This window comes from Sander lucioperca, chromosome 6 (genome assembly GCF_008315115.2).
Source record: "Sander lucioperca isolate FBNREF2018 chromosome 6, SLUC_FBN_1.2, whole genome shotgun sequence".
In the NCBI taxonomy this organism is placed as follows: Eukaryota; Metazoa; Chordata; class Actinopteri; order Perciformes; family Percidae; genus Sander; species Sander lucioperca.
Window position 1 is genome coordinate 16,582,686 of NC_050178.1, and position 27,957 is coordinate 16,610,642.

General features: G+C 40.8%; 1 protein-coding gene and 1 long non-coding RNA gene across 3 annotated transcripts; one reads left to right on the forward strand and one right to left on the reverse strand.

Annotated features, from left to right (window-relative positions):
- Nucleotides 1–46: 46 nt before the first annotated feature.
- LOC116034590 (laminin subunit beta-3) lies at nucleotides 47–27,454 on the reverse strand. 2 transcript variants are annotated; one of them, XM_031277296.2, is made up of 23 exons: nucleotides 27,304–27,454; nucleotides 27,160–27,208; nucleotides 25,256–25,410; nucleotides 19,861–19,975; nucleotides 18,935–19,008; nucleotides 18,586–18,777; nucleotides 17,523–17,586; nucleotides 17,253–17,443; nucleotides 15,204–15,324; nucleotides 13,359–13,547; nucleotides 12,799–12,954; nucleotides 11,136–11,329; nucleotides 9,464–9,560; nucleotides 7,934–8,309; nucleotides 7,068–7,228; nucleotides 6,205–6,416; nucleotides 4,335–4,541; nucleotides 3,877–4,021; nucleotides 2,990–3,197; nucleotides 2,470–2,611; nucleotides 2,050–2,226; nucleotides 972–1,125; nucleotides 47–360 (listed from the first exon to the last, which is right to left on the reverse strand). In XM_031277296.2, exons 2-23 carry the CDS (start codon nucleotides 27,182–27,184, stop codon nucleotides 221–223), a joined length of 3,495 nt encoding a protein of 1,164 aa, XP_031133156.1. In that variant the 5' UTR covers nucleotides 27,185–27,208; nucleotides 27,304–27,454; the 3' UTR covers nucleotides 47–220. The 2 variants fall into 2 exon arrangements, with proteins under 2 accessions (XP_031133156.1, XP_035858221.1); XM_036002328.1 differs by having other exon boundaries at nucleotides 27,160–27,384.
- Nucleotides 14,033–14,373, forward strand: LOC116034596. The gene is made up of 2 exons (XR_004101147.1): nucleotides 14,033–14,090; nucleotides 14,323–14,373. It is a non-coding gene; the product is annotated as an uncharacterized LOC116034596 (long non-coding RNA).
- Nucleotides 27,455–27,957: the final 503 nt, after the last annotated feature.

The window sequence follows — 27,957 nt, forward strand, 5'->3', positions numbered from 1 at the left end:
TGCATCTTTAATATTGAACATTAGCTATACTTTAAAATAAATAAATAAATTGCAAAATGAATCGTAATCTCAATATCTGGCAGAAAAATCACAATTAGATTTTTTTCCCCTAAATCGTTCAGCCCTACTCCAGAGTTAGGGAGGACGTCCCCTTTAGTAAAGTGACATCATTTTCTGAGAATAGAAGGTGTGAATGGTGTGGCTGCTAGCGTGGGGGCTTTCAGCCCTGGCAGGTACTGAGGTCCTGGGCTTTGTTTCGAAGTTTTCCCAAAATGTCTTTAAGCTTAGCATCGAGTCCTTCAAGCTGTTTTGACTTCAGTACGATCTCGTCCTGCAGCCCCTTGAGGGAATCTGCTTTACCTGAAAATAAAATGAAAGTACAGGGAGTTACCTCAGATCTCATACACTCTAATAAACCCCCACAGGACCAGAGCTCCATCTGGTGACACATAGGTCTCCTCTGTGTTTTTATTTTATTTTTGCAGATCTGGGGGTTTTAAAGACCTGTGTCCACTTATGAACATTCTACAATATATGTTACACATATTAAGTCATTTTGAAATTTTTTTTTTTGAATTTTGTCTTTTAACCAAGAAAAAGGATTTAGTGTTTCCCTGCCAGATTTTTATTTCTGGCATGTTTATTGCCATGTTTATTATATGTTTATTTTCGGCAATGTGCAGAAGGCCAATAGAAAACAAAATCATTAAAACCTTAATGTAGGGTAACTTTGGGACAAACTGCCTTGAAATCAACAAATGAATGACATTCAAGTCAGAATCAGAGGGGGCAAACAAGACTAAGTTCCTCTCAGGTTCACCCCGAGGAACTGCTTTTCAGGGCAAAGGTGAAAGGGTTGAAATCATCCTTCCTCAGAGAAAAAAAGAACTTTATGAAATGTTCTGACAGTTCTGAGAGCGACTGGCATTACTAAAGCACAGACGTGGTGGTGGTGTGGGTTAAGGTATTACCTTCCAGAGCCTTCATCATGTTGTCAGTGGTGTTGGCCAGCGCTCCGGCATCCTGCTGCAGCTTCACCAGTCGATCCCCCAGCGGCTCCGTCCCTTCACTGGCTGCAGCCTTCTCTTTAAGAAGCTCCAGCTGCTTCTCCAGAGACAACAAGTCCTACACACACACACACACACACACACACACATCCCAATATTACCAACAGAAGACTATCGGGCTATACCACTTCTTCTGTTTCTGCTCTTTAAGAAAAGAAAAAAAATAGAACTTAACTTTTAAGCTATTTTACTGAAAATGTGCTTTTAAAGACCAAGGGACGTGCATCCTCGAGCGATGTCTACATATCAAAGAGGGGAAGTCCATAAACTGCATGGGAACTGTTTGTACCCATTCTTTCAATGAATGAGTGTTTTTGTTTAAAGCAAATACTTTTGTGTGTTTTTCAACTACTTATCCTAAATACAGATTGAAATGCATTGTAAAAAGGCCAATACTTAATTTTCTCAGCATTAAAAACATAACTCGCCATTAAAACGTTTAAGCTAATTTCATCTTTATAGTACATTAATATTAAATACAAGTAGAGCTGGGCAATATATCGATATTATATCGATATCGTGTTATGAGACTAGATATTGTCTTAGATTTTGGATATCGTAATATCGTAACATGGCATAAGTGTTGTCTTTTCCTGGTTTTAAAGGCTGCATTACAGTAATGTCATTTTCAGAACTTACCAGACTGTTTTTGTAACTGTTCTATTATTTGCCTTTACCCACTTAGTCAATATATCCACATTACTGATGATTATTTATCAAAAATCTCATTGAGTAAATATTTTGTGAAAGCACCAATAGTCAACACTACAATATCGTTGAGGTATCGATATCGAGGTATTTGGTCAAAAATATCGTGATATTTGATTTCGCCCAGCCCTAAATACAACGTCAACGTTGCAGTTTAAGACATTGATGAATACCAATAGCTATAATATAAGCCTTAAATCCTGATTCTAAACTGGCCCATGGTAAAAGGAAATGTTCATATTTCAAGATAAAGCAGCTACAGGAGGTATCATACCTTATTGGCAGCAGCTGCTTCATCGTCAGCTTTGTCTGCGTTGTCCTGTGCATCCTGGGCCTGCTGGTCTCCGTTCTGCAGCAGTTCTTTGAGCTCGTCCAGTTGGGGCTTCATTGGCTTTATGAGTGCCGATGCATCATCCAGAGCCTTCTCTGCTGGGATCAGCTGCTCTTCGGCCTGCATGAAGAAAACCACTACAGCTCAGTAAAGCTTGCCAAGCAGCTTTTATTGGAATACATGGGCCACCATGTCACCCATGGTTTGCTTCGTACCAGGGGCGTAGCACAAAATTCTGGGCCCTTTAGAAAGGCATTCTCTATGGGCCCCTCTCCATATCCACACCTATTCATTCTAGCATCTATTTGGGCCCTGGGTACTCAATCCCATTTCCACCCCCAGTCCTACAACCCTGCTCCATACCTTAGTCAGGCTGTTGCTCACGTTGTCTATGAGATCCATGCTGTTCTGCAGTTTGTCCTCCAGTTTAGAGAGGGAGTCCTCCACCGAGCCGAAGCCTGCCAGCAACCCGTCCACGTCGGCCTTTACTCCCAGGGCTGTATCCCTGTGAATGTGCAACCAGAGGAAAATCTTTTACATAACTGTGACATCTATCATCACTAGAGAGACATAGCTGAGTGCTGAGACTCATCCTCAGGAGGATAGGAAGGCTGAAGGAGCACCCTACAGACCTCCAGAAAGACCACAGTATTTTTGGATTTGGCCTCAAAATCTATTCCTGATAGCATCTTGATTAATCTTTACAGTTTATTCAGTAAAAAAAAACTTTTATGATGTATTTATCATGTCCTTGTGAATTGATTTAATATCCATCCTGGGATTAATAAAAACACTAGTTTGACTATCCAGGCCTTTTTAAATGCTGTGAATGTGCAGAGCTGATGATTAACAGTGGTCTGGTCCTGTGAGTGTGGAAGCCCACCTGGCATCCTGTGCTTCCTGCAGCAGTTTTCTGGCTTTGTCCAGCTGCGGCTCGGCCTGATTCAACACGGCCGTGCTGTCTGGGAGATTGGCCGCCAAATTCTTCAGCTCCTCCAGCTTCCTCTTCAGAGCGGCCAGGCTGAGAGGCAGTTTGGCTTTCAGGATCCAGTCGCTCACCTCCTGGATGTGGGTCAGGTTGGAGGACGGGTCTGCGCAGACAGAAACATAATCCATTCAAAATGGCCTGCTACGCCCTGCTATGCCCTGCTATGCCCTGCTATGCCCTGCTACAGTATGCTCTGCTACGTCCTGCTACACCCTGATACGCCCTGCTACAGTATACCCTGCTACACCCTGATACACCCTGATACGCCCTGATACAGTATCCCCTGCTACAGTATGCTCTGCTACGCCCTGCTACACCCTGATACGCCCTGATACAGTATGCCCTGCTACACCCTGCTATGCCCTGCTATGCCCTGCTACAGTATGCTCTGTAACTTCCTGCTACACCCTGATACACCCTGCTACAGTATACCCTGCTACACCCTGCTATGCCCTGCTACAGTATGCCCTGCTACGCCCTGCTACAGTATGTCCTGAGATAACTCTTGCTATGATTTGATACTACAAATAAAATTTAATTATAATTTAAAGTTCCCTCCATATATACTCTGGCTGTCTGAGGGGCAAGGGCGAAACAACAGCTGCATGCAGTGCAGCACCAATGTACAGAAAGTTTTCTAGCATGTAGGGCAGCCGTTATGGCACTGCATTGTGTTTTCTCCACTGGAATAGCACCGTAGAGGGCACTTCATCATGTTTTATCTATCCATTCCACCAGTGAGTCACTCATTCATCTGTCATCTGCATCAAAACAATCTTTACCTGACAGGAAATCTTTGAGGTCTTGCACAACGTCACGCGTCTCTCTCAAGTCGTCTTCTAGCTCGTCTCGGGCCTGCTTCATCCTATTGGACAGCTTCTCTGCAGACTGTCTCACCTGATTGGTTGTATCCTGTGTTTCCTGGAGCTGTAAGGAATAAAAGCTAAGTTAAATGATACTTTAGGGGCGCCTGGGTAGCTCACCTGGTAGAGCAGGCGCCCATGTATAGAAGTTTACTCCTCGATGCAGCGGCCGCAGGTTTGACTCCTCCCTGCGGCCCTTTGCTGCATGTAATTCCCCCTATCTCTCCCCTTTCAAGCTTCAGCTGTCCTGTATAAATAAAGGCCTAAAATGCCCAAAAAATAAATAAATGATGCTTTAGCCTCTGTAAACTGTTTAGTCACAGTGGTGCTGCCGGTGGGGTCAACAGAAGTGAAAAGTAATCTGAGTGTGCGTGTACCTTCTCTGCAGCCTCTGTGATCTTCCCGGTCAGCTTGTCTAGTCGCTCTTTCACATCCTTAGCATCAGCGTCTGCCCTCTTGCTCAGAGGCAGGGCGCCCACGCATTTCTCACCCTTTGCACAAGGTGGGGTTCCTTCCGGGGGACACAACTCTCCACCCTCACACTGGAGAGGGGTGCAGGGCTCTGAGCGAACACTGCCACATACCTGAAATAAAGTCACAGATATGGTGATTGAAAGAGGAAATGTGGAAGCTATGGTCCCATTTAACACAATAGTTATTACATTATTTAGGGGTTAATACAAGTCTTAATTTTAGGGGTTGATACAAGTCTCAATTGCAGTATCTATCTAATTATATTTAAACAACTTCTGGCCGGATAGCCTCAAAATGTGCAGTGACTGATCCCTAATGTTTTAGTGGCCCTTTGAGCTTTCCTTCAGTGCCAACATTTCCACTTGTACACAAGAAGTATAACATCTAACAGGCCCACACATTTTAGTGAGTATTTTTATGCTACCCAGATGAACCCTTTCCCTACAGAACAGATTATAATGAACATTTTGCTCATGGAAGGCATGCATCCTTTTTGCATTTATGCCCCAATGGCCTTTCCGCTGGTGCCACATATTCTAAAGCAGACATCCAGGACTATTAGGGGGTCCTTAGAGATATTGCAGGGGGCCCCAAGTTATTGTTTAATCATTTAAAAAAAAAAAAAAAAAAAAAAGTTCAAAAGGTAATATGTCTGAAAATATACATAAACATGATTCCAACATATTATAAATCGGCCTATTTGCAATTTTGGTGTGGTTTTTAAATTTACACAACTTGATGACAGGCTTATCGGCCTGTAAGGTAGCCGCTAAGGTAGCCATCCACAGATATAGTTAATCTTAAACCTACATTGTGTATTTTTTTGAGTTTGTTCTTTCAGAAAAATGTACTCATTCATGTGTAATTACTTCCACCAACTAATCAAAGTATTCTCGTAAGCGTAGAATCTGACATTCAGAATCATTCAGAATACATATGAGCGACTCGCTCGAATGACGGCAGCCATGTAGCGCCTCCATCTTTAAAATACATTCGCGAAAGAGGGACATAGCTCGGCATTTCGCCCTCTTACACCTATTGGCACCGTGACGAATGCAAGGGGGAGATTACTCGCCAGGGAAGCGAAAAAGAGAATTAAAACGACAACGCGACAGGCAAAGCAACAAGACCAAAGTTAATATTGGAGTGGCTAGAAGAGCTAATTTCGGGTTTGGCCACCGTAGGAGGGAGGGCTAGAAAGTAATATTCAGATGGTTGTCATATACAATTGCACCGCTAGATGGGAGAAATTCTTACACAATGTAGCTTTAAGGATTCACTGTGCTACATGTATGTTTAACATTAAAACATGATGTATAAATATATGAATGTCAATAATTATTTAAATAGCTTAGTATTGTATGCACCATAAAAAGGTATGTGTAAAGGCTTTAGGCAGCCCTATACATTACTGTAGAATCAGTTTATTATGCAACTCAATTTCATACAAAATGTAGTAGGGGGTCCCTGCTCTGTCTCTCTTTTAGCTATGGGGTCCTTTGCCTAAAAAACCTTGAATACCCCTGTTGTAAAGAGACAGATGTGTTAGATTTACACAGAATTGGAATAACATCATGATAACGATTTCTTTACTGTAAGTACTACAAATCAGCGGACGTTTCCAAGTAAATAGTAGATCCAGGAGATGTTTGTTTTTGAAACACATTTAAGAGCTGTAGTTTTCATCATGCCACACAACACGATAATCTGTCTCCCTGCTAGATGAAATGAGAATCCCAGCATCGTGTTGATGGGATGAGGCCTGGGAGTTACCTGTTTGGCAACAGGAGTGAGGTCGGGTCGGGAGGCCATGCTCTGGTTCAGTTTGTCCAGGTCTCTGGTGTTGGCTGGCTGGACTTGGTTTTGAAGGTCCATAGTCTTTCCTCTGGCATCAGCTGACTCCTTCACCACGTCTCCGCTGGCAATTACTTTCTTAGCTGCATCTGTAGACTCATCGTAGGCGGTCTTGATGGCAGAAAATGCTCCTGAATGAGACAGAAAAACTCAACTTGAGTACAGTATATTTTAATGATATCAGAATGTCTGTTTGAGAAACATGGTGAGATGGTTCAGTCAGACATTGTGCTTAAACCAATGTGAAGTGTGTTTGCACCATATTTTACGGTGGCCTAGCCGGTTCAACACTAACACAAAAGCCACAACAAAATAGAAAAGCTACAACACAAACACAAAAGCCAAAAAGCTACAACATGAATGCAAAAACTTACAAAGATTTTTATTTTTTTATAGCCACAATGGAAGTGAGCGTCAACAATGTTAACAATGAAATAAAACCGACTATTAACATGTGGAGGAAAAGAGGTCTTAAAAAAATAAATAAAAATAAACTTCCATTGTGGCTTTTGTATATGAGTTGTGGCTTTTGTGCTTTTGTTTTTGAGTTGTGGCTTTTATATTTAAGTTGTGGTTTATGTTTTTGAGTTGTGACTTTTGTTTTTGTGTTGATTCGTCTAGGCCACCAATATACTTTCAGTTTTATTAAAAAATTTAATTTTCAATTGGAGCCACTTGACGATGATGTTACATAATTCATGCACCTAAATAACATCTGCAGTCAATGATGCCTTACTAAAAGTGTAGTGTGTAGTGGTGGTTGGTGTGTCTTTGTTTCTGACCTGCATTGTTCTGATTGCCGGAGTTGTCCTTTGCATCTTTCTTGGCTTTGTACACCAGAGTGAGGTTGTCCAGCAGAGCCTGCAGTCTGTCCAGCTCCGAGTCCAGACCAGTAGTTGTTGTCAGGGGTGAAAGGTCACTGTTAACCCTGTCCACCCGGTTCCTGGGAGACAAAAACATCAGCTGTTCAAATAGGCATCAGTGAGAGAATCACCGTCCAAAAATTAGTATAGGGAGAAGAAGTGACATCCATGAATTTCCACAAAAATGATGGAACCAGTGGTGGAATGTAACTAAGTAGGCTACATTTACTCAAGTACTGTGCTTAAGTCCAAATGTTGAGGTACTTGTACTTTACTTGAGTCTTTTTCTTTTCATGACACTTTCTACTTCTACTCCGCTACATTTCAGAGAGAAATATTGTACTTTTTACAGCTTTAGTTAATAATTACTTTACACATTAATATATTTGCACACTAAACACATGTAGTTTATAAATGTTAATGTTTTATTATAAATTAAACTAGCCAACAATATAACGAACAACTGAAATGATTAGACCATTAAACACACAACTGTTTGGATCCTTTACTCTTTTTAAAATGGGAGGATTTTTCTGCACTGAGTACTTATACTTTTATTTCTTTAAGTAGATTTTCCTGATGATACTTACATACTTTTACTTAAGTAACATTTTCAATGCAGGACTTTTACTTGTCACAGAGTATTTCTACAGTGTGGTATTAGTACTTGTACTGAAGTAAAGGGTCTGAATACTTCTTCCACTACTGGAAGGCTTTATAAAAAGCAGATTAATGCTTTCATCGCAAATCCAAATTCTGGCTTTTTTTTCTCAGCGCTCCCTTACCTGAGCTTGTCCAGTTGGAGCAGAGCATTATCGACCTGTGTGGTAATACTGGGGGGGAGGGAGATGGAGTCCCGGATCAGGTTCAGGCTGTTCTCCAGGATGAGGATGCGAGGTCCAAAGTTTCCAGGATCACCAGCCCCTCCAGGACGGGAAGGGAATCTGGGGGAGAGTCTCTCCAGAGCTGCACTGAGGTTCTGTCTCTGGGCGTCCAGGGTGAAGAAGCAGGACGGACAGGTCTCGCAGCCAGGGAAGGAGTCACAATGTCCTCGGCTGCAGGAGTCACAGCGGGTTCCTCTGACGCCGGGCCGACACAAACAGGCTCCTGTCTGCTTGTCACAACCGCCTGGAAGTGTTCCTTCAGCATCACAGCGACACGCTGTGGAGGAAGAGACAAGAGGATCAGAAGACAAGAAATACTCATTTCGGCTCTAATTGGAAGCCTCAGGTGCTGCACTCCAGTACCTCAGTCATTAGTGAGTATGAAGTGACAGAATTGTAGAATTGAAATATAGAATATGTACAAGTTCTTGTTTTGACAAATACAAATCCAAACTTTACACTTTGGGTGGGCAGTGTGGATTATTTTTGAAAAATGAATGGAAAAAGTGAGAAAAACACAAACTTCCTGAAACTACCCTCTGTTATTGGAATCGTTTGGAAAGTTTGGTTTCGAATCTGATCATCGGTTCCAAATTTAACACGCGCAAGTTTTGGTTTCCGTAGCAGCCAGCAAACTTCCAGGTGCTTGTTGTGTTGCAACCATTGGCACAGTAAGCGGCACTCTAGGGTGGCTTTACTTTATGTTGAAAAAGCCTGCTAAAACTGTAAATCACCATTGAATCAAAATAAAATGTTCCTCTTATCTGTAAAATAAGCATGTGACCCGTTTCAACTCTCCCTCAAAGAATCGGAATCGAGAATCGATAAGAGCCAGAATCGAAAGGAAGAATCAAAATTGGCATCAGAATTGTTAAAATCAAAACGATGCCCAATCCTACGTATGACGATTACAACTTTTATTGTACTGTTATTTTTTTGGCATTTGTTGTCCATCCTATGGGTCACTTATAAAATACTATTGATATACCACTCACAATTTCATTACAACAAGGCTAGCACTAGACACTGACCACACCTAAATTGATGGACTTGGTTGCACTTTCAGATACATTTTTAAGTTTATTTTATTTAATCACTATGCAAAACGTCCAATTACCCAGGAAAAGAAGCCAACTTTAGAGTTAAATGAAGCCACCATGTGGAACTACAGTAGCAGACTTGAGTCATGTCTTCATGGGAGTATTAATTAGCCTGTGCTAAACATGGAATTTGTGTGTGAACCTGGGATATTTACAAGCCCAGTTAACTTTTACTTACTAAAATGTGAGTCCTACATTAACCGAATGGAAAAAGAAACAACTTTCTACCATGACTGAGACGGCAAAGTAAACTACAACCTCCAATACATCTCACAAATCCATCAAGTGGCTTCTCAACAATAAATGGAGTAATGGGAGAGAGTTGACTCACATCGGCAGCCTATGAGAGGGTCTCCGTATGTGTTGTCTGGGCACTCGCTACATGTTGGGCCTCCAAAGCCTGGTCTGCACTGACACTGACCTGTCACCTGGAAAGAAGGAAACAGTTGATTTCAGTGTTATTACTGGTGAGAACAAATCCAAACTGGATACAAACTCTGCTACAAATCCTTCTACTTATGTTCAGCTGATGATCCAGCAACATCTGCAACCTCTAGGGCTGCATCTCATGGCTCTTATTTGATAATGGCTCCTCGACTCCTCGAGTTATTCTGTGCTCCTTGGTGAAGGCCGTCTCAAAGGTCTTATTTCTGCCCCGAGCAGCGACCATCGAGGAGGGATCATGGAGGAGCTATAGGCGAGGAAACAGGAGAGTAGCCTTCCCGGAAGTCGTGCAGCTGAAGGAGTTGCTAACTCCGCCCATACAGCTGACGTATTCATGTGATGCTTCAGAGGAAAGGACGTCTCATCCCTCAAAACATATTTGCTCATTTCCTGTCTCCTCCCATGATTTCCTGCGTCTTTCCCATGCCTCCTCGGTGAGATGGTAAGGATGCGAGGAAGGGAGGCAAGTGCAGGACTCGAGGAGGCAATTCAAGAGCTATGAGATGCAGCTTAGGACTAGCAGTAGTAGCACTACCAGTAGCAGCAGACGCAGTGGTAGTAACAGTCCTAATTCATTGTTATTATACATCCATTAAGTTCTATCATTGTTATGTTGAACAAGGCTGTTAATCATCCATTCAACTGTAATTTTAATGAATGAATTGATAAATGTTAATAAACAGATGCCAGGGTTATGTCTATAGAACGTAGCGTTCTATGCTTGTGTGTGCACTGCATGTTGTGCAAATACTGTGCAGCTCTTTTTTTACGGTACTATGTGTGTTTTGCCACTGTGTAGTTTTTAATGTTAATACATGTCTGTGTTGTTGCCTGGGTGATATTCTTTGTTCCGCTGATCATTTTTAAGAAGTGGCAGCTTATTTTAATTTATGTAGTCTAATAATGCTTGTTGCTCCCATGTGTCCATTGCTCTTTTTTATTTATTGTTGGTCATTTTTGTTACATTTTTGGAGTTTTGTCTCTTTTCTGATTGTATATTCATAATTAATGATCAGTTATGTGCACAGGCTGCTACGTGCCATCTACAGAAAAGGACTATATTGGTGGTATGGACATAAGGGCTCTGTGGTGTGATGTGTAAAGGTTGGCATGTTAATGCACTTTATTTTGTAGCAAAAAATTTAATTTAATAGGTCTGTCAAATGACATCATCACCAAATACATTTTTCTTTACGTTCCCTCCACCCCCCCTCCCTTTCCCTTTTAAAATGCAATGCACTAATGTTTACTCACAGTACATTATTACAGACCTACTTTTTACTTTTATCTAAGTGCATTTTAATGTAATTAGGTTTAACTCCGATCTGTGGCCCTTTGCTGCATGTCATTCTCCCTCTATCTCCCCTTTCATTTCTTCAACTGTCCAGTCTTTAAAGGCCTAAAAATGCCCCAAAAAATCTTTAAAAAAAAGAAAAAAAGAAATGACGCTAAAGGAGACTTTCAGCGTCAATGACAATGCCAAAGGCACTTGACCAAGCGTCTGTATTTTACACGATGGGAGGGAGAATGTGTTGGCTCTTTCTGGGTAGTGATCATACCTGGTCACAAGTATCACTGTATGACCTGGTGGGGTCACAGCCGCAGGGTTTGCAGAATGATGTCAGCGCTGGTTTCCAGTAGCCTTTGGAACACACTTCACAGGTCCGGCCGTGGAAGTGGGGCCGACAGGTACACTGGCCGCTCATCGCGTCACAGACATCTGACAGGGACCCGTCTGGGGAACACGAACACTCTGGACAGCAGGGGGGACATCAGAGTTAGCTATTGTCAACTTTAATATGAACATTTGCACACATATATACACTTTGACCATAGCTATAAGCATTGGTGGAAGAAGTATTCAGATCCTTTACTTAAGTCACAGCTCTTTAACAGGGGGTCCGCGACCCCTTGGGGTACCTCAGAGTCACTGCAGGGGGGCTGCCAAATTATAGTTTAATACTTTTATGAAAGTTTATTTCCCCCCAAATTAAAATATGTCGCAAAATATACATTAACATGAATCCAACATATTATTAGCAAAGATAAACCAGCCTATTTGTAAAAAACCTCAACAACATTGATGAGGGGCTTATCGGCCTGTAAGGTAGCCACTAAGGTAGCCATCCACAGATACAGTTAATCTTAAGGATTCACTGTGCCACATGTATGTATGTATGACATTAAAACATGATTATATATAAATATGTAAATAGTAGCTTAGTATTGTAGGGCACCATAAAAGGTATGTGTATAGGCTTTAGGCAGCCCTACACGTTATTGTAGGCCCAGTTTATTATATTCATAATAATTCATTATATACAGGTTATAGGTCCTTGGCCTCCAAAACATTGAAGACCCCTGACTTAAGTGAAAGTACTAGTACCACACTTCAAAAATACTCTTTTACAAGTAAAAGTCCTGCATTGAAAATATTACCTGAGTAAAAGTATGTAAGTAGTATCAGATGCAAATAACTTTTTATTAAAAGTATAAGTACTCAATGCAGTAAAACCCTCCCATTTTAGAAACTGGAAAGGATCCAAACAGTTGTGTGTTTAATGGTCTAATCATTTCAGCTGGACTTGCAGGACGTTATATTGTTGGCTAGTTTCATTTATAATAAAACATCAGATTTTATAAACTTTCTGTCATAATTGCTGAAACCACCACCTACAGCCTGTAGTGCGATTTGCAAAAATCCACAGCTCCCTGTTCAGATGCACCAATCAGGGCCAGGGGGTGTGTCTAACTGCGTGTCAATCACTGCTCATGCTCATGCACACGCATTCATTCTCCCTTGTGGGGGGAGGGGCTTAGGAGACCGTTTTGGGCTTTAGCGGAAAGGGGGGAGGGACTGAGAAGTTGTCGATGTTCAAATTTTTTGGCTAAGTCCTGGATCTTCACAATCCTACCTACAGCACCTTTAACATGTAAAGTAACTAGTAACTAAATCTGTCAGATGAATGTAGTGGAGTAAAAAGTACAATATTTCTCTCTGAAATGTAGCGGAGTAGAAGTAGAACGTGCAGTACTAGTAAATTTACTTAGTTACTTCCACCATTGGCTATAAGGACCTGGGGATTAGGCGTAACTATGTATTTAAAGATTTCCCTGCTCAAGCTAAGCTGTGACAGTTAAGCGCTCACTGAAAACAGACCCAGCTGAAAGAAGAAGCTGCTAGTGTTACAGAGTGTGATATGAAGGTGTTGGATCACTCACTGGAGCAGCCCAGAGGGTTGGAGGCGCTCAGGTCGTAGTAGCCTCTCTTACAGCGCTCACAGCGGGGGCCTTCCACATTCACTTTACACTGACACGCGCCGGTGCTGTCGTCACACTGGCCCCCGTTTACTGTCCCCTCAGCACTGCAGATACAGCCTGGCAGCAACACAACAACACAAACTCATCAACCACCATCTATGGGGCGATTTCATATTCAGATTTAACATTTAACTTTTTATTTTACTTTTATAAACATATTGTTGACAATTACAAAGAACATGTAGGCTAGTTTTACACAAATTGATGTCTTAAATGTTAGAAAAAAAAGCTAAATGTAAGATAGGTAAGCTAAATAATCAAAATACATCAGCTATAAAATTGTGAATTTTTACATTTGGCTGAATTTTTACATTTGGCGCTTATATACATTTGTATATACATCAAATATTTAGCCCATTTTTGAAGTTTTAGTTGGAATGTGCACGCCACGTTCAGCTTTTTGATGCTTTGCACTTCTGAAGGACCTAACTTGAAGTTCACTTCCCTAATGAACAACTCACGTATGCAAGCATCGGGGCGGTCCATTCGGCTGCGAGGGTTTGGCTGGTAGCCCGGGGCACACTGGTCACACTTTGGCCCTGTGGTGTGGTGCAGGCAACCCTCACACACACCTCCGCTCCTCCGCCCACTGGCCTCAAACACTGCCTGGTCAAATTGACAGCGCTGGGCGTGGTTGTTACACTCACAACCTGAAGAGGAGCAAGGAGGTTAGTATACAGCACGTGTCAAACTCAAGGCCTGCGGGCCGAATCTGGGCCCTCACAAATTTTGATCCGGCCCGCATATCAATTTAGGTTCACAATAAATTTTGACCCGCCTTTGAACCAAAAAGAGGGGAAACTTTTTTTCAAAATGTAATTACGCTCAGAGCAGAATTTGGCTGACTTTAAGACTCGTTGTTGTGGTAGCCTGCTTTTAAAAATGTAATCATTGTTTTTCTTGATATGCTAAACTCTATGATGGCTGAGGAACTTTTTTGCTGACTTTTGTAGGGCTTTATGTCGAGAAAATGTGACAAAAGTTGGAAAAAGCGACAAAGGTGTAGAAAAAAAAAAACAGCAACAAAAACATTGAAAAGAGTCACAAAAATGGCCCTTAATATGATTCTTATTTTCCAGTTTGGCCCTTAGTAAAAGTGGTTTATCTGTGTTTCAAGCCCCCAACGTTGCCCCCGACTAGGATTAGGCAATGGTTATGGTTATGGTTATGATTAGGGTTAAGGTTAGGGTTAGGTGTCTTGAAATCAACGGTCGCAGCACTGCCTTGAAGTTGATTAGGCAATGGTTATGGTAATGGTTAGGGTTAGGGTTAGGGTTAAGGTTAGGTGCCTTGAAGTCAACAGTCGCAGCGCTGCCTTGAAGTCGATTAGGCAATGGTTATGGTTATGGTTAGGTTTGGGTTAAAACGATGAGACGGTCCCCAAGGCACTGGCAGGGTTAGGGTTAGGGTTAGGGTTAAGGTTAGGTGCCTTAAAGTCAACGGTTGCAGCGCTGCCTGGAAGGAGACGTTTGGGGCTTAAAACACCATCAAGCGTAAAAGTGAGTTTGACACCCCTGGTATACAGTGTATACAGTATGAGGTAATGATTAAAATAAATAAATACATTTGAGTTAAAATGGCTTTCACGTAACCCCAATGAAACATTACATACAACAACAACAACAACAACAACAAAAATCTAATAATACATCAGATTGCCAACATTGTGGGAGAATTTTGGCCTTCACTATTGTCTAGCTTTGACATAATGGATACTCCAAAACAGTCTGGGGTATGGTAGTCTATATCCTCGACGTTCCACTTCCAAGCCGCTGGATTTTCCTTATTTAGACCGGATATCTGTTACCTTCCTCTTCCTTTGTGTTAGCGTTCTAAACTCTGGTGGATTTCTGAGGACTATGGTTAACTGCTCCTCAGATCTCTGCAGGGTAAATCCAGACAGCTAGCTAGACTATCTGTCCAATCTGAGTTTTCTGTTGCACGACTAAAACAACTTTTGAACGTATACATGTTCCACCAAAACAAGTTCCTTCCCGAGGCTATTTTACAGCGGCACCGCGGCTTTTCTTTGGTGTTTAGCACCGCCCAAGACAATTGTGATTGGTTTAAAGAAATGCCAATAAACCAGAGCACGTTTTCCTCTCATCCCCGAATGCTATGTGGAGTCTGGTAATGCGAGACTAGGGGTATGGTGACAAATGTGAGAGGCATTATTGCATTAATTCGATATGTTGGCTGACAGATGCTAACTCCATGTCTTTCTACAGTCTGTGGTGGGTCATGACACCATCATGCTGATCAGCTGGGTTTAGAGAGACGTGTAACAGGTACGGGGGAGGTCTTACGTTTGCAGGTATGAGTGTTGCCCTCCTCTGCGGGTCTCCAGGGCAGGTCGTTGTAGAGATCAGCACAACGCTCACAGTTAACACCGGCTGTGTTATGCTGGCAGTCACACTGAGGATTCACCTGCAGAGAGACACAGAAGCACGTTCATCAACACTGAGCTGATTCACTCAGGCTGGGATCAGCTGAGGACTGCTACCAGAGACATATGAGTATCACATCACTAAGTTATACCAGCAAGCTTTTTTAAAGTGAAATACATCTCGATTATATACTGTATTTAGCCTGCAGGGCTGGTTATCGTTCAAAAAGTTTCGATACTGGTACCAATTGAATGGCTTACTGGTACTGGTTCCTAAATTTATTAAATCCCTTTAAAAAATCTCCTTTACACCTATGTGACTCACACACTGTAGTCAAGCCTTTAAAAATACAGCACGTGAGCCCCGTCTCTGTGCGTAACATAGAGTTTTTCCTGCATACCTCTACAATGCGTAACGTTAGACAGCCAATCATTATCAGATCTTGGTAGAAGCATGCTGCGTGCTTATCGGCTCACTGACGCTGATGAGACTTACTCCTCAGGTATGGAACTTTGGTATTGAATGACAAGGCATTTTTTTGATACTTGATACTAGAGAGGCAATTTGTTAGGTGCCTAAAACGTATTGAAGTACGGTACCCAACCTGCACCTGCAATGAAAATGTCAGTATGCATAAAGACGAAAGTTGAAATGAAATCCAGAGTAGATTTCGGTTCAGAACAGCTAACAACTATGTTTATCACTTATTATTATTATTATTATTATTATTATTATTATTTATGTTCAATCACAGGGACATGCACACTAACAGTAGTATGACATTGCCAGGACTATATCTCCACAGCGCTCTGGATGTCTGTGCACCCAGAGGAAACCCACGCAGTCATGAGGAGAACATGCACACTCCGCACAGAAAGGCCCGGCCGGCCTGTGGGTTCGAACCCTGTGAGTTGACAGTGCTAACCACTGCACCATGCATATTAAATAATGTACGTTTTTTAAATGTACTGCCGCTCTCATGTAACCCTGTTGAGGGTTCACTGCTGCTTTCCTTTGATACTGAATTTGAATGCATGAGGATCATTGTCCTGGTAGCCACTGAATGAGCAGCTTATTTCATTTAAAGCTATAGTGCGTAGTTTCTTTCACCCCCATGAGGAATTCTAAGTAATGACAACAAAACTGTCGGCTGATACAAGCCTTCCGTGATCGCGATAAAAACATAAAACATCAAGACAGGCAATGACAAAGACAAGACACGACGGAACAAAAATGTGTAGTTATAGTTTAAAAAATAAATAAATGAAAGGTTGTGGAAAGGGAATCAGTGGATTTCATAAATTATAAGTTATAGTGAGTAGGCCAGTTTAAACAGGTGGGTTTTGAGGTGGGATTTGAATGATGTTATGGTGTCAGACTGGCGGATGTGTTTGGGTTAGGTTAGGGTTAGGTTAGGGTTAGGGGAGTTCCAGAGCCAGGGAGCAGTGCAGCTGAAAGGCCTTGCCCCCATGGTGCTGAGGCGTGTGGTGGGTATGGTTAGGAGACCAGCAGAGGAGGAGCGCAGAGAGAGGGAGGAACTACTGTCAACTAGGGGTGTTGAAATGAATCATTGCATCGATGCAGAATCGTCTAGGTCTGCATCGCAATGCATCGATGCTGTGACAGACCATAATCGATGATTGCCTACTGATGTTACTTGTTGATTTTCTGCTCGCCGCTAAACTTTTTTGTCTGTTGTCTGTAGTGTTCAGACTCCGCTACATTCAGGAAGTGTCTTTTTTAAGAGCAGATAAAATAAAAAGGGGAGTTCATATACAGTATATCTGACTGCTTGAATTTGTCAATCAAAGCCGTGTCTAGTAATATATATTAATATTGAGGAGGTGACGGATTGTGATGCATCGTGATATTGAATCGTTGACAGGATCATCGTAATCAAATTGAATCGTGAGAACAGTGAAGATTCACACCCCAAAAAAAAAAACCTCCAAACCCCCCCACACGTACCTGTATGCTGTTGGTCAGCAGGTTGTTGTCGGCCTCTGGCAGGCATCGGTTGGCGTGTCCGTGGCACATACAGCTGCCCATCACCCTCATCTCCTTCAGGGCGTAGAACCTACTGAGAGCTCTGCCTGGCAGACGCGGCACATCGCCGAGCTCCATCAGGCTCACCCTCAGCCCCGTCACCGCAGACACATCTGGGGATGAGACAGCTGTCAGTCAGCAGCACCTACACACCTCTAACCAGGTGGCGCAACGTGACAGACAGAGACTTACCTTCAATTTTTTGGTTTGTAGAAGCAGGCACATAAGCATACTGACGCAAAGGATCAAACTGGATCTGGAGAAGAGAAATGTACATCTTATTATGATTATACCTTTATGGGACACTTTAACACTAACTTTACCTAAAACTAATGCCACACAGAAAACTGTAATGTACAGGGCGATGTCAAATTGGAGAATGTCCACTGCATTTAACACAAATTACAAGTGAGATACTTTTTTTTTTATTAAAAGACTAAGATGAGCAATTAGTCAAAAAGAAATCATCTTAAACTGCATATGATAGCGGGGATGTGAATGTGGATTAACGTTCTGTTGTTTACCTAAGTACAGACACTAGTGTACACCGTGTCCATTGGTTACTTGGTTACTGTGTCAAACGGCTGTTAAGAAGGAAATGTGAATGTATCAGTAGAACTATATTTTATTGATAATGTGGAATTATTAATTATATAGTATTTATTTATTGTATTGACAATGTGGAATATTAATGTATCGTTGAATGTCTTGTTTTGTTTTATCTTTTGTGTGGACCCCAGTAAGAATAGTTGTTTGTTACTACGCTAACAAAAAAAAAACAACAAAAAAACAAAAACAAAAAAATAATATATATCATATATTATAGTATAATTTACATATATAAATACATATATAAATTATACTGTATATAGCATCATTGTTTTATCCATTCATCCATATACAAATATTTTTTAATTGCATTTCACAAGAAATCCCAGATGAAAGCATTCTATGCCCACCCAGCCCCCACCCTCCACCCTGCCCCCAGTTTCATTCATAATAAAACATTGTATTTTATAAACGACATGTGTTTTGTGTGCAAAAATCTTAACATGTAAAGTAACTAGTAACTAAAGCTGTCAGATGAATGTAGTGGAGTAAAAAGAACAATATTTCTGTCTGAAATGTAGCGGAGTACAAATAGAAAGTGGCATGAAAAGAAAAAGATTCAAGTAAAGTACAAGTACCTCAACATTTGCAATTAACTGCGTACTTGAGTAAATGTACTTAGTTACATTCCACCACTGGTCCTTACTTTGTGATCTTGGTATGGGTTTGCTCCAGTAGGGGGCAGTGTGTAGCAGTATGTCTGGTCCAGGGTGAGAGGTGCAGTTGTGGGGATGCCAGGAAAAGCCTTGTGACAGTCTGTAGCCAAGTAGAGAGCGGGCTGCCACGTCCTGCCATTATCCCGTGTCCTCTCTATGAGAAAGGAACTGGGACGCGGACCCTGCAGGACACAAACACAGGTACGCTGTGTTTATACTCAGATGTGTTCCATAAACTATAAAATAACGATCAAATACAATATGTTTCTGAAGTAGATGCGTCAAACGTTCAACAGAACAGATCCATGCTGGTCATGTGATCAGCAGACTGTGTCCCACCTTGAAGCTGAGCACCAGGTTGTCCAGCTGGAACAGGTTGCCCAGGTCCAACTGGAGAGTGACGGGATTCACCTCTGCAGGACAAAACAGGCACAACAGCATTTCCATGTCAAAAAAAATATTTTGCTTTGGTTGAAATTAATTCCCATGAGATTTGATGTTGTTTTGTTTCCTACAGTTTAGAGTTAACAGCTGGAAGACAATTAAAGAAATGGCTATAAAACAAGGTATGTACTTGAAATCAGGGCTGTAGTACTTGAGTCCGGACTCGGCCACAGACATAATGTCAGCGAGCACTTTGGACTATGGATTCTTCAGGACAAGTAATAAGTCCAAGAATGGGAACATTCAGAGTTTTTTTAGTGATACCTGTGTTGCTTGTTATTTGTTACATTTTGCACAATGTTCTTGTAACACCAGAATAAAAAGACTCAACATCTAAAATGTGTGAAGTTGCAATTCAGCTCTATGTGACTTAAATGAAATAGTTACACTTAAAGTAAATAATATGGCCTAATTTGATCCTACAGTGTTGTACTCTGCACTTGCTTTTTTATCATTACAAGTAATAATAATAATGCAAAATGATCATCTTAAAATAAAAGAAATACTGTCTCTCACATCATATCAATTATCAACAGGTAAGTACAGTGGGTGGCCTTGAAGAGGATTCTTTTTTTCTGTCTCGGTATTGACTGTCTCTCATTTGGACTCGTTCTTGACTTGGACTTGAACCTGTTTGGACTCGGTCTTGACTCGGTCCTGACTAGTCCTGGTCCTGGACTTGTCTTGGACTCGACAATGATGGACTTGACTACAGCCCTGCTTGAAATATGCCATTTCACTCCTGCTAATAGAAAAGCCCTTTCTTTCTTTCTTTCTTTCTTTCTTTCTTTCTTTCTTTCTTTCTTTCTTTCTTTGCCCACCTTTCACAGACTGCCACCATCTGTCTGGTCCAGATGTGGACAGGACATCCTGGACAGTGTGGGCCAGCTGACCATTTGGGTTCCTGGAGTCACATGGACAACACTTCATCCTCCTCTAAGAAACAAACAAACAAACATAGAAACAAATGAGTAACAATGGATGCTCCTGCAGAGTTACATTGTAATAGTTGGTGTATGGGATTGTGTCACTGTGAGTGCCAGTTGTCATGAAAGTGACCCTTGGACCTGAGACCCAACTTCTAAATGAGTCTCTTTTGCTCCCTGCTATGATTAGCTGGGTCACTGAGCAGGTCACACAGAAAATCAATATGCATCAGATGCACAACAGCTCTATAGATTGGGCTGGTCAACAATTTGGAGGGAAACTTTGCCCCAGTAACAGATGAGGAAGGAGCACTGTGTGACACCTGTGGAACCTGACTTGTCAACACAGGCAAAACAAATCCATTGTGAAATAAAGAATTTCCTCCCTGACAAAATTTGAAGTTGATGAAATTCAGACTCTTTTCAAAACGCAATTCCAGTCAACTATTGTAGACGTCTAATATAACTTATAATGACTTTAGTAAAATAATCTACCCAATTCCCACATCCCAAAAATTATATTTAGGTGAAGTATTGTCTACTAACCATGAGTCAGTGTGATGTGTGCATGTACACATGTGCACACAAACACACCAATGTTATCAATGTATTAAATAAAAGTGAGCAGATCATGTTTTTCCACCTCTGATGAGCTACATACTGTTTATGAAGACATCCTCGATGGGTTTGGAGATGTATCGACTTGGATAATAATGCCCACATGACTGACAGCTGGGCTGCTTTCATCAGTCAATATTTAGGAGCTCCCCCTCTATTCTGGCAATTCTGGACATGGCTGCTTTCCCTGTAGGGAAAAGTTCCCTCTGGGTTGCTGATTGTTACAACATACTGTAAAGGCCTCACTAATGCTTTCCCTCCAGCTACGTGACTCAACTCAGTCACACATTAGGACGCAACATTACCGTCATGACGACCGGTCACATGACATTTAAGTTTAGCGGGTGGTCTTTACAGTTACATTTAGCCAGGAAAAGGTCAGTGGGAGCTAGGTAGTGATCACCATGAGATGTTGGTCCTTTCAGAGGCCGATGCAGTTGAGTTTAGCCTGATGGCTTTAAAGTAATAAAAATGCAATGTTTTCATATAAATGCCAGTTTTGCTATAGTTGTGTATCTTTGATGTAAATAAGACAATATTAAACCATGTCTGACAGCCTGAAGGTTTCATATTTCAGTTGCTAGGCTACAGCCTCTCCTACTTGGTAGGAGTTATAAACCACAACAATAATTTGTGACAACACAGTTTACAATTAGCACTTCAAAATATGCATAAACCTATTAAAAATAATGCATCTATCAAGTCAGTATTGGTTGTTGGCTATTGATGGATTATCCCTTACAAACTGATATGTAAATATGAAAGCGTTTTTTTTCTGCTTTAGATGAAACCAGCTAGCAGTTTCCCATTCGTGCTAAGCTAGGCTAAGCTTACTGGATGCACAGTTAGCATATTGTTATCAGTCTTCTCATTTGGATATGTTTGATAGGAGACAATAGCATTCCTAAAATGCAAGTGTGTTAGGAGTGTTTATTTGAATTACATGAATGATGCATTCAATTTAACCCTTGTGTTGTCTTCGGGTCAAATTTGACCCGTTGTCTAAATGTCTATATCAGAAATATGGGTTTCTTTTTAACTACCTAATTTTGATTACCCAAAAATAACATGGGTCATTCCATACAACGCGCTTCGCACATACAACAAAAATATATACTTTCATTGAATTTTGTGCTTTGTTAAATTTTTTAGCGTTTGAAAAATAATTGAAATTTTTCGAAGCAGTATCTCGACTGAACGTTGACATATGCCATTCTGTGATTATCCTTCCTTTAATATTAGTAAAAAAGAATCATAATTTCTGCTTTTTAACTCAAGAATTAGGCATACTTTCCTATAAATGAGCTTTATTGACCATGAATTCCAAAAATAAGTGTAAATCTAGTAATGAGTTTGTGTTAGTGGGGTTTATACTGTACATGGTAGTGAAAAGAAGCATTAAACGTCAAAAAAGTGCCAAAAACATTAAAAAAAGCGCCAAAAGAGACAAAAACGACCTGGGAGGACGATGCGTGGTCGAATGGAAGACAATACAAGGGTTAAAGTGTGTAAATCTTTCTTTTTGATTGCAGAACTGTGAATCTAATCTAATCTCAGGCGATAAAGACTAAAGGCCCACAAGGAGTTGATTGTGTCCATGCCATTTTTACAACTACTTCACCCCAGATACCCCAGATAAGCATGACATGGAGATTCTTCTTAACCTGCAGGTTAAAAGGGATTCAACTTGAAGGCTTTTTTCCCAGACAGATTTAGTTTAATACTGCCCACTGTAGACTTTATACCAAAACTAAGAATCGGCATGTACAGTTGATGCAACAGTCAGCTGGCAACAGCTAAATGCAAACAATGTGTTTGCACGAGTGTTTGAGGGGACATGCTGCAGTGCCAAAAAACACAAACCTTGGATAAAAAAATATGCCCACGTTGAATCACTTTTAACCTACAAGTCAAGAAGAATCTCCATGTCAAGCTTAACTCACCTCAGATTCGATAACATTCACAGTTTTGCAATTGAATGCATTTAAGTTGAACCAGCAGGTATCTGGCTGGAATGAGTGATTCTGAACTGCTGTTCAGAATCACATGATGTTAGTTGTGCAATACGTAGGCTATTTGGGTTGTGCATTATGTCAGTGCATTGTGTCATTTGTGCAATACGTAGGCTATTGGGGTTGGGCAATATGTTAGTATTAGTATTAGAGATAGCAATATCTCATTGTGTAAGGGCTGTGCTACACTTATTGCGGAGAATGCAGCCGACAGTAGCCTAGAAATCTAGACGCACCCTAGCGGCAGCAAATGTAATTTGCAGCCAGGGGGTCTAGCAACTCTCCGTTGGCTTGCGAGCTGGAAACCCAAACTCTGGCCGGGCCAATCACATTGTGTATAGAGTCGGTGGGCGGGCTTATGGCTGCTGCTGCTGGGAACAGCGGTCTTTCGAATCGGCTTTGGCCGCGACTCTGGAAGACTTGTTAAGCTTTTCTTTGAGAAAAAGAACAAAGAACGGCACTGAAGTCACTCTTAAAAAAGGAAGATGTGTTCGGAGTTTTGCCGACCGGATACGGCAAAAGTTTAATCTATCAGCTAGCTCCGCTACCTTCTTCGTTGCTCTGCCTGGTTGTAGCGCTATCCTATTGCGTGCAGAGAGAATTTGAAAGACAACCGTTTATCCCGCCCCTCGGATTGAGCCCTGCCAATGGTGAGTTCTCAGACCCAACATCTTGATGTGGGTCTGGCTTGTCAGGCTAAGCTGACAGGGTTGTTCAATTAAAAACTCGCAATGAAAGGAGGCGTTAATGTGCTTCCTATATAGGTACCTGTCTAATGTATATGAAAGCATGTTTTGTGTTGCATGAGAGTATGTGTTGAGAGATGCTTTTTTTCTGTATTTTGTGTTGTCTTTGTAAAGCTGCATAACGGACCGAGTCCAAAACAAATTTCCCCTCGGGGACAATAAAGTATATCTTATCTTATCTTATCTTATCTTATCTAGCTTTCAGCTTCATCATTGTTGGTCTTTACTTGCAGTCATGCATGTGTGTGTCAGCTCTGAGGTACAGCTGAGTGTTCCCTCCGCTCCCTGTCTGGACGAGGTGCGGCTCAGGTATTAAAAAAATAAAAAAGGGAAAACACTGATTAATCAGAGAGAGTCCACGCCTAACACAGCTATCCATTCCCTGAGGCAGACTCAATGCAGCGCACACACACTGTGAGGTATGAAGGGTGTGTAACATCAACACAAACATTACCCTGCCAGTCTTTCTGTGATGCTCTGTCTTTTAGGTTGGATTTGGATTGCTTAGGTTTAGGTTACCTTAGTGCACATGTGTCAAACTCATATCAATGTAGGTTCTCAATACATTTTGGCCCACCTATATGTTTGTAACTTTTTCAATGCTTTGTCGCTTTTTCAGAAGTTTGTGTCATATTTGCAGACGTTTTCGTCTGATTCACACCCCCGACCGGCACCGTCAGACACCGCCTACCAAGAGCCTGGGTCTGTCCAAGGTTTCTCCCTAAAAGGAGTTTTTCCTCGCTACTGTCGAACTTTTTTCAATAATGTATCCCATCTGAATTGTGTTTTTAAGCCAAGTACCCCCTGACCAGTGATAGATTTACGAAACAACAGCCATGTAACTGAAAAACATTTACATGCTGATGAAAAAAGGCAAAAAAACAAAAACTTGGAAAAAGTCGATAGAAAGAAGGAAGTAAGGCAAGAATAGGTGGAAAATAGTATCAAAAACTTAGAAAACAGCGACAAAATCTTCAACAAACTTGGAGAAAAAAAGAAGACAGTAGAAAAAAGGAAGGAAGGAAGGCAAATTATTTATTTGAGAATTATTGAATTATTGGGTAGTCTTACTTGTTTATTGGATTTTATAACAAGCTTCAGCATGATAACTGATTTGAAAAAAAAAAGTTGATCTGTATAGCAAACAAAGGTTTGATCTCACATAGAGGCGCTTTTCCTAGTTTCTTGAGCGAAAATAAAAATTGTAAAATAACTGGCTTAACCCTGTTCTCTGCTCTCTCTTATTTCAAAATCAGCGTTTGAATCCAGTAACGGGAGGTTTGTGCTGAGCCAGCCGATGGGCTGGCGAGTGGTTTTCAGACGTCGGTCAAAGAGTACAGTTACAACATGATGCGCTGGCACTGAAATCAGACTGTTTCACAAAATGGACAGCAGGCCAAAACCACCAGAGCCTCTATCCTGTCTGTTCACCATGACCTCTGCACCGCTCGCCTCCTGATTGGGCAAACTTCACGTAGAGACCCACACGTAGCCCGGGTGAACACAGCTGGCTGAGGCACTGACTGTGTATGTGCTCTGGTTTGACTGATAAGGTTTTTTTATAAAGCCAATATTAATAATTTACAATTGAAGTTGCTGTTTGTGCTGCTATGTGTCTTTTCACACATTTTTAACTGAACAGCTCTTTTAACCAGAGAAGTCTCTCTTGATCAAGATGATTTACTAAGATTTGATCACAGTGGCTTTTAGAGGTTGATACTATATCCACAACGTTCCACTTCTGGGATTGTTCAGGTGCCGACGGAAATTCGGCCGGATGTCCCTCTTTTCGGCTGGATGTCCCTCACCCTCCTCTTTCTTTGTGTAGACTAATACTAATATAGTGTGAAACAAACTTGAGATTTGTCTCCAAACATCTGTGATTAGCAGAGATGACATGTCCTGTGCTCCTACCTGTTCGTACGGGGTGCAGTAGACCTCGGAGCCTGCGAGGCCGCAGGTGGAGGAGGCGTGGAGCTGCTGGGCCCTGCCCAGGAGCAGGTCACTGCTGGGTGGGTAACAAGCCCCCCGAGAGCAGTCAGTTTGGGCCTGGGAGACTGCAGCTATGGCTGTCAGGAGGAAGGCACAACAAGAAATTAAACGTCACAATGAGTTGTAACTCTGTATATAATAATAATAATAATAATAATAATAATAATAATAATAATAATAATAATAATAATAATAATAATAATAATTTATTAATAATAATTTATACTTTATTGATCCCCAGGGGGGAAATTACAATTTTTGACTCTGTTGTTAGAACACATTGTTATGAACAATATATATATATATATATATATATATATATATATATATATATATATATATATATATATATATAACATTTATATTTATATTTTATATATAATATATATATAACATTTAGACATAATGTCTAGCAGTGCTTGAATGTAACTACAGTGCTCAGCATAAGTGAATACACCCATGCTAAAGTTGACTAAAAAGCGGAATAAAAAAATCATCTTTTGGAAATTGATCTTAATGCCTTAATTAAAAAAAATTAGGAAAAAAAACAACCTTTAAGGAAACTTGTTTTCTTTGTGAATGAATAATGTATCGTAAATTAATAAATGTTCTTCCTTAAAATACAGGGGGCATAAGTCAGTACACCCCTATGTTAAATTCCCATAGAGGCAGGCAGATTTTTATTTTTAAAGGCCAGTTATTTCATGGATCCAGGATATTATGCATCCTGATAAAGTTTCCTTGGCCTTTGGAATTAAAATAGCCCCACATCATCACATACCCTTCACCATACCTAGAGATTGGCATGGTTTTATTTCAGTTAGCCTAATAGCTGGTTTGATTTGCATTGAGAGATGATCTTGTGGAAAGTACCCCATGCCAATCTCAAAAAGAAAATTGGTGTCCTTAAAGGTTGGATTTTTCCTCATTTCTTTAAATTAAGGCATTAAGATCAATTTCCAAAAGATGATTTATTATTCCTCTTTTTAGTCAACTTTACCATGGGTGTATTCACTTATGCTGAGCAATGTAAGTACATGTACTCCAGTACTGTACTTAAGTACAAATGTTGAGGTACTTGTACTTTACTTGAGTCTATTATTTTCATGCTACTTTCTACTTCTACTCTGCTACATTTCAGAGAGAAATATTTTACTTTTTAATCCACTACATTCATCTGACAGCTTTAGTTACTAGTTACTTTACATATTAAGATCTCTGCCCACAAAACACATGTAGTTTATAAAATCTGATGTTTTATTATAAATGAAACTACCCAACAATATAACTGCCTACAAGTCCAGTATGAAATGATTAGACCAATTAAACACACAACTGTTTGGATCCTTTACACTTTCTAAAATGGGAGGATTTTTCTGTATCGAGTACTTTTACTTTTAATACTCTAGCATGCATTGGTATGGATAATATGGGATTTAAATACTGATAATAACAAGGTGTTGCCAATATTTTCTTTCATTAAAGTAATGTCCTTGTCAGGGTGAAGTAGACTACTGAAACCCCTTCAGACTTCACAACTCTTTGAACATGTGCCAACATGAAAAGAGAGCATGCAGGTTTACGTTCCAGCCAATCACTGCAGCTGCGCTGCTCTCTGCTCGAAAATGGAGGGATCAGGAATCAGCTGCTGCAGTGTTTCGCTGGATGGAAAAGCTGTATAGCCTACTGTCAACTTCCCACGATTTATGAATGTGAACTCATGGCGTGAAAAATTGAAGGTGAAAGTTGCAGGACAAACTTGAAACAGAAAGAGGACACTAACATTCAAACATTTAAGCAAAAAGAACTAACAAAAGAAATCTTACCTGCTAGGAGTAAAAGTATTTTCATGTTGTGTTCCTCCTATGAAAAAGTCTGAAACAGACGAGATAACAACAAAAATATTAGCACGCAGAAAGAATCAAATAGAATCAAAGCCAGTGGAGTGTATTCCTTGATGTGAGGCTCACCTGGCAGTCCGTGTTCTATCAGCTCTGTTATCTGCCGTATTTAACTGTGTGTTGCTGCCAAGCGGCTGCTTTATAAACACTGTCTCACCTGGACGCTATGATACAGTGTGTGTCAGAGTCACACCCTGCACCTCCACTCCCTTTCTCCATGAATCAACACATACACATACAGACATGCAGCCAGACGTACACACACACTAACAAACTAAACAAAGACTAAACTAGGTGTAATAAAACACTATTGTGACCTCCAATAAAAAACTAAAACTGAGCTCAAATGATTCCATCTACGCATTAAAAACATCAGAAGTTTGTAGATTTGTTTCTTGTTAATGTGTAGGCTTAAAACATTTCTTTACAAAATCTTGTCCATTCAGGGTCCCAGAGGATATATCCTCTTAAATGTGGTGACCTTCTGACTTTCCATCTTGTGCCATCATCAGGTCAAACTAATCTAAACTTAGTAAAAAGTAAGGAAATTTGTGTTTGGTAGTATAAATCTTATCTTATATCGTCTTCCAATCTTATACCGTTGGAAAGTCTGTTTAGTTCCCTTTCAAATGGTGCCCCATTTGTAAGGAACATGCATTTCTCATGCTGGTCACCAGCCTGGTCATACACTGCTGTGGGATGGCATCCCATTCTTCAACCAGC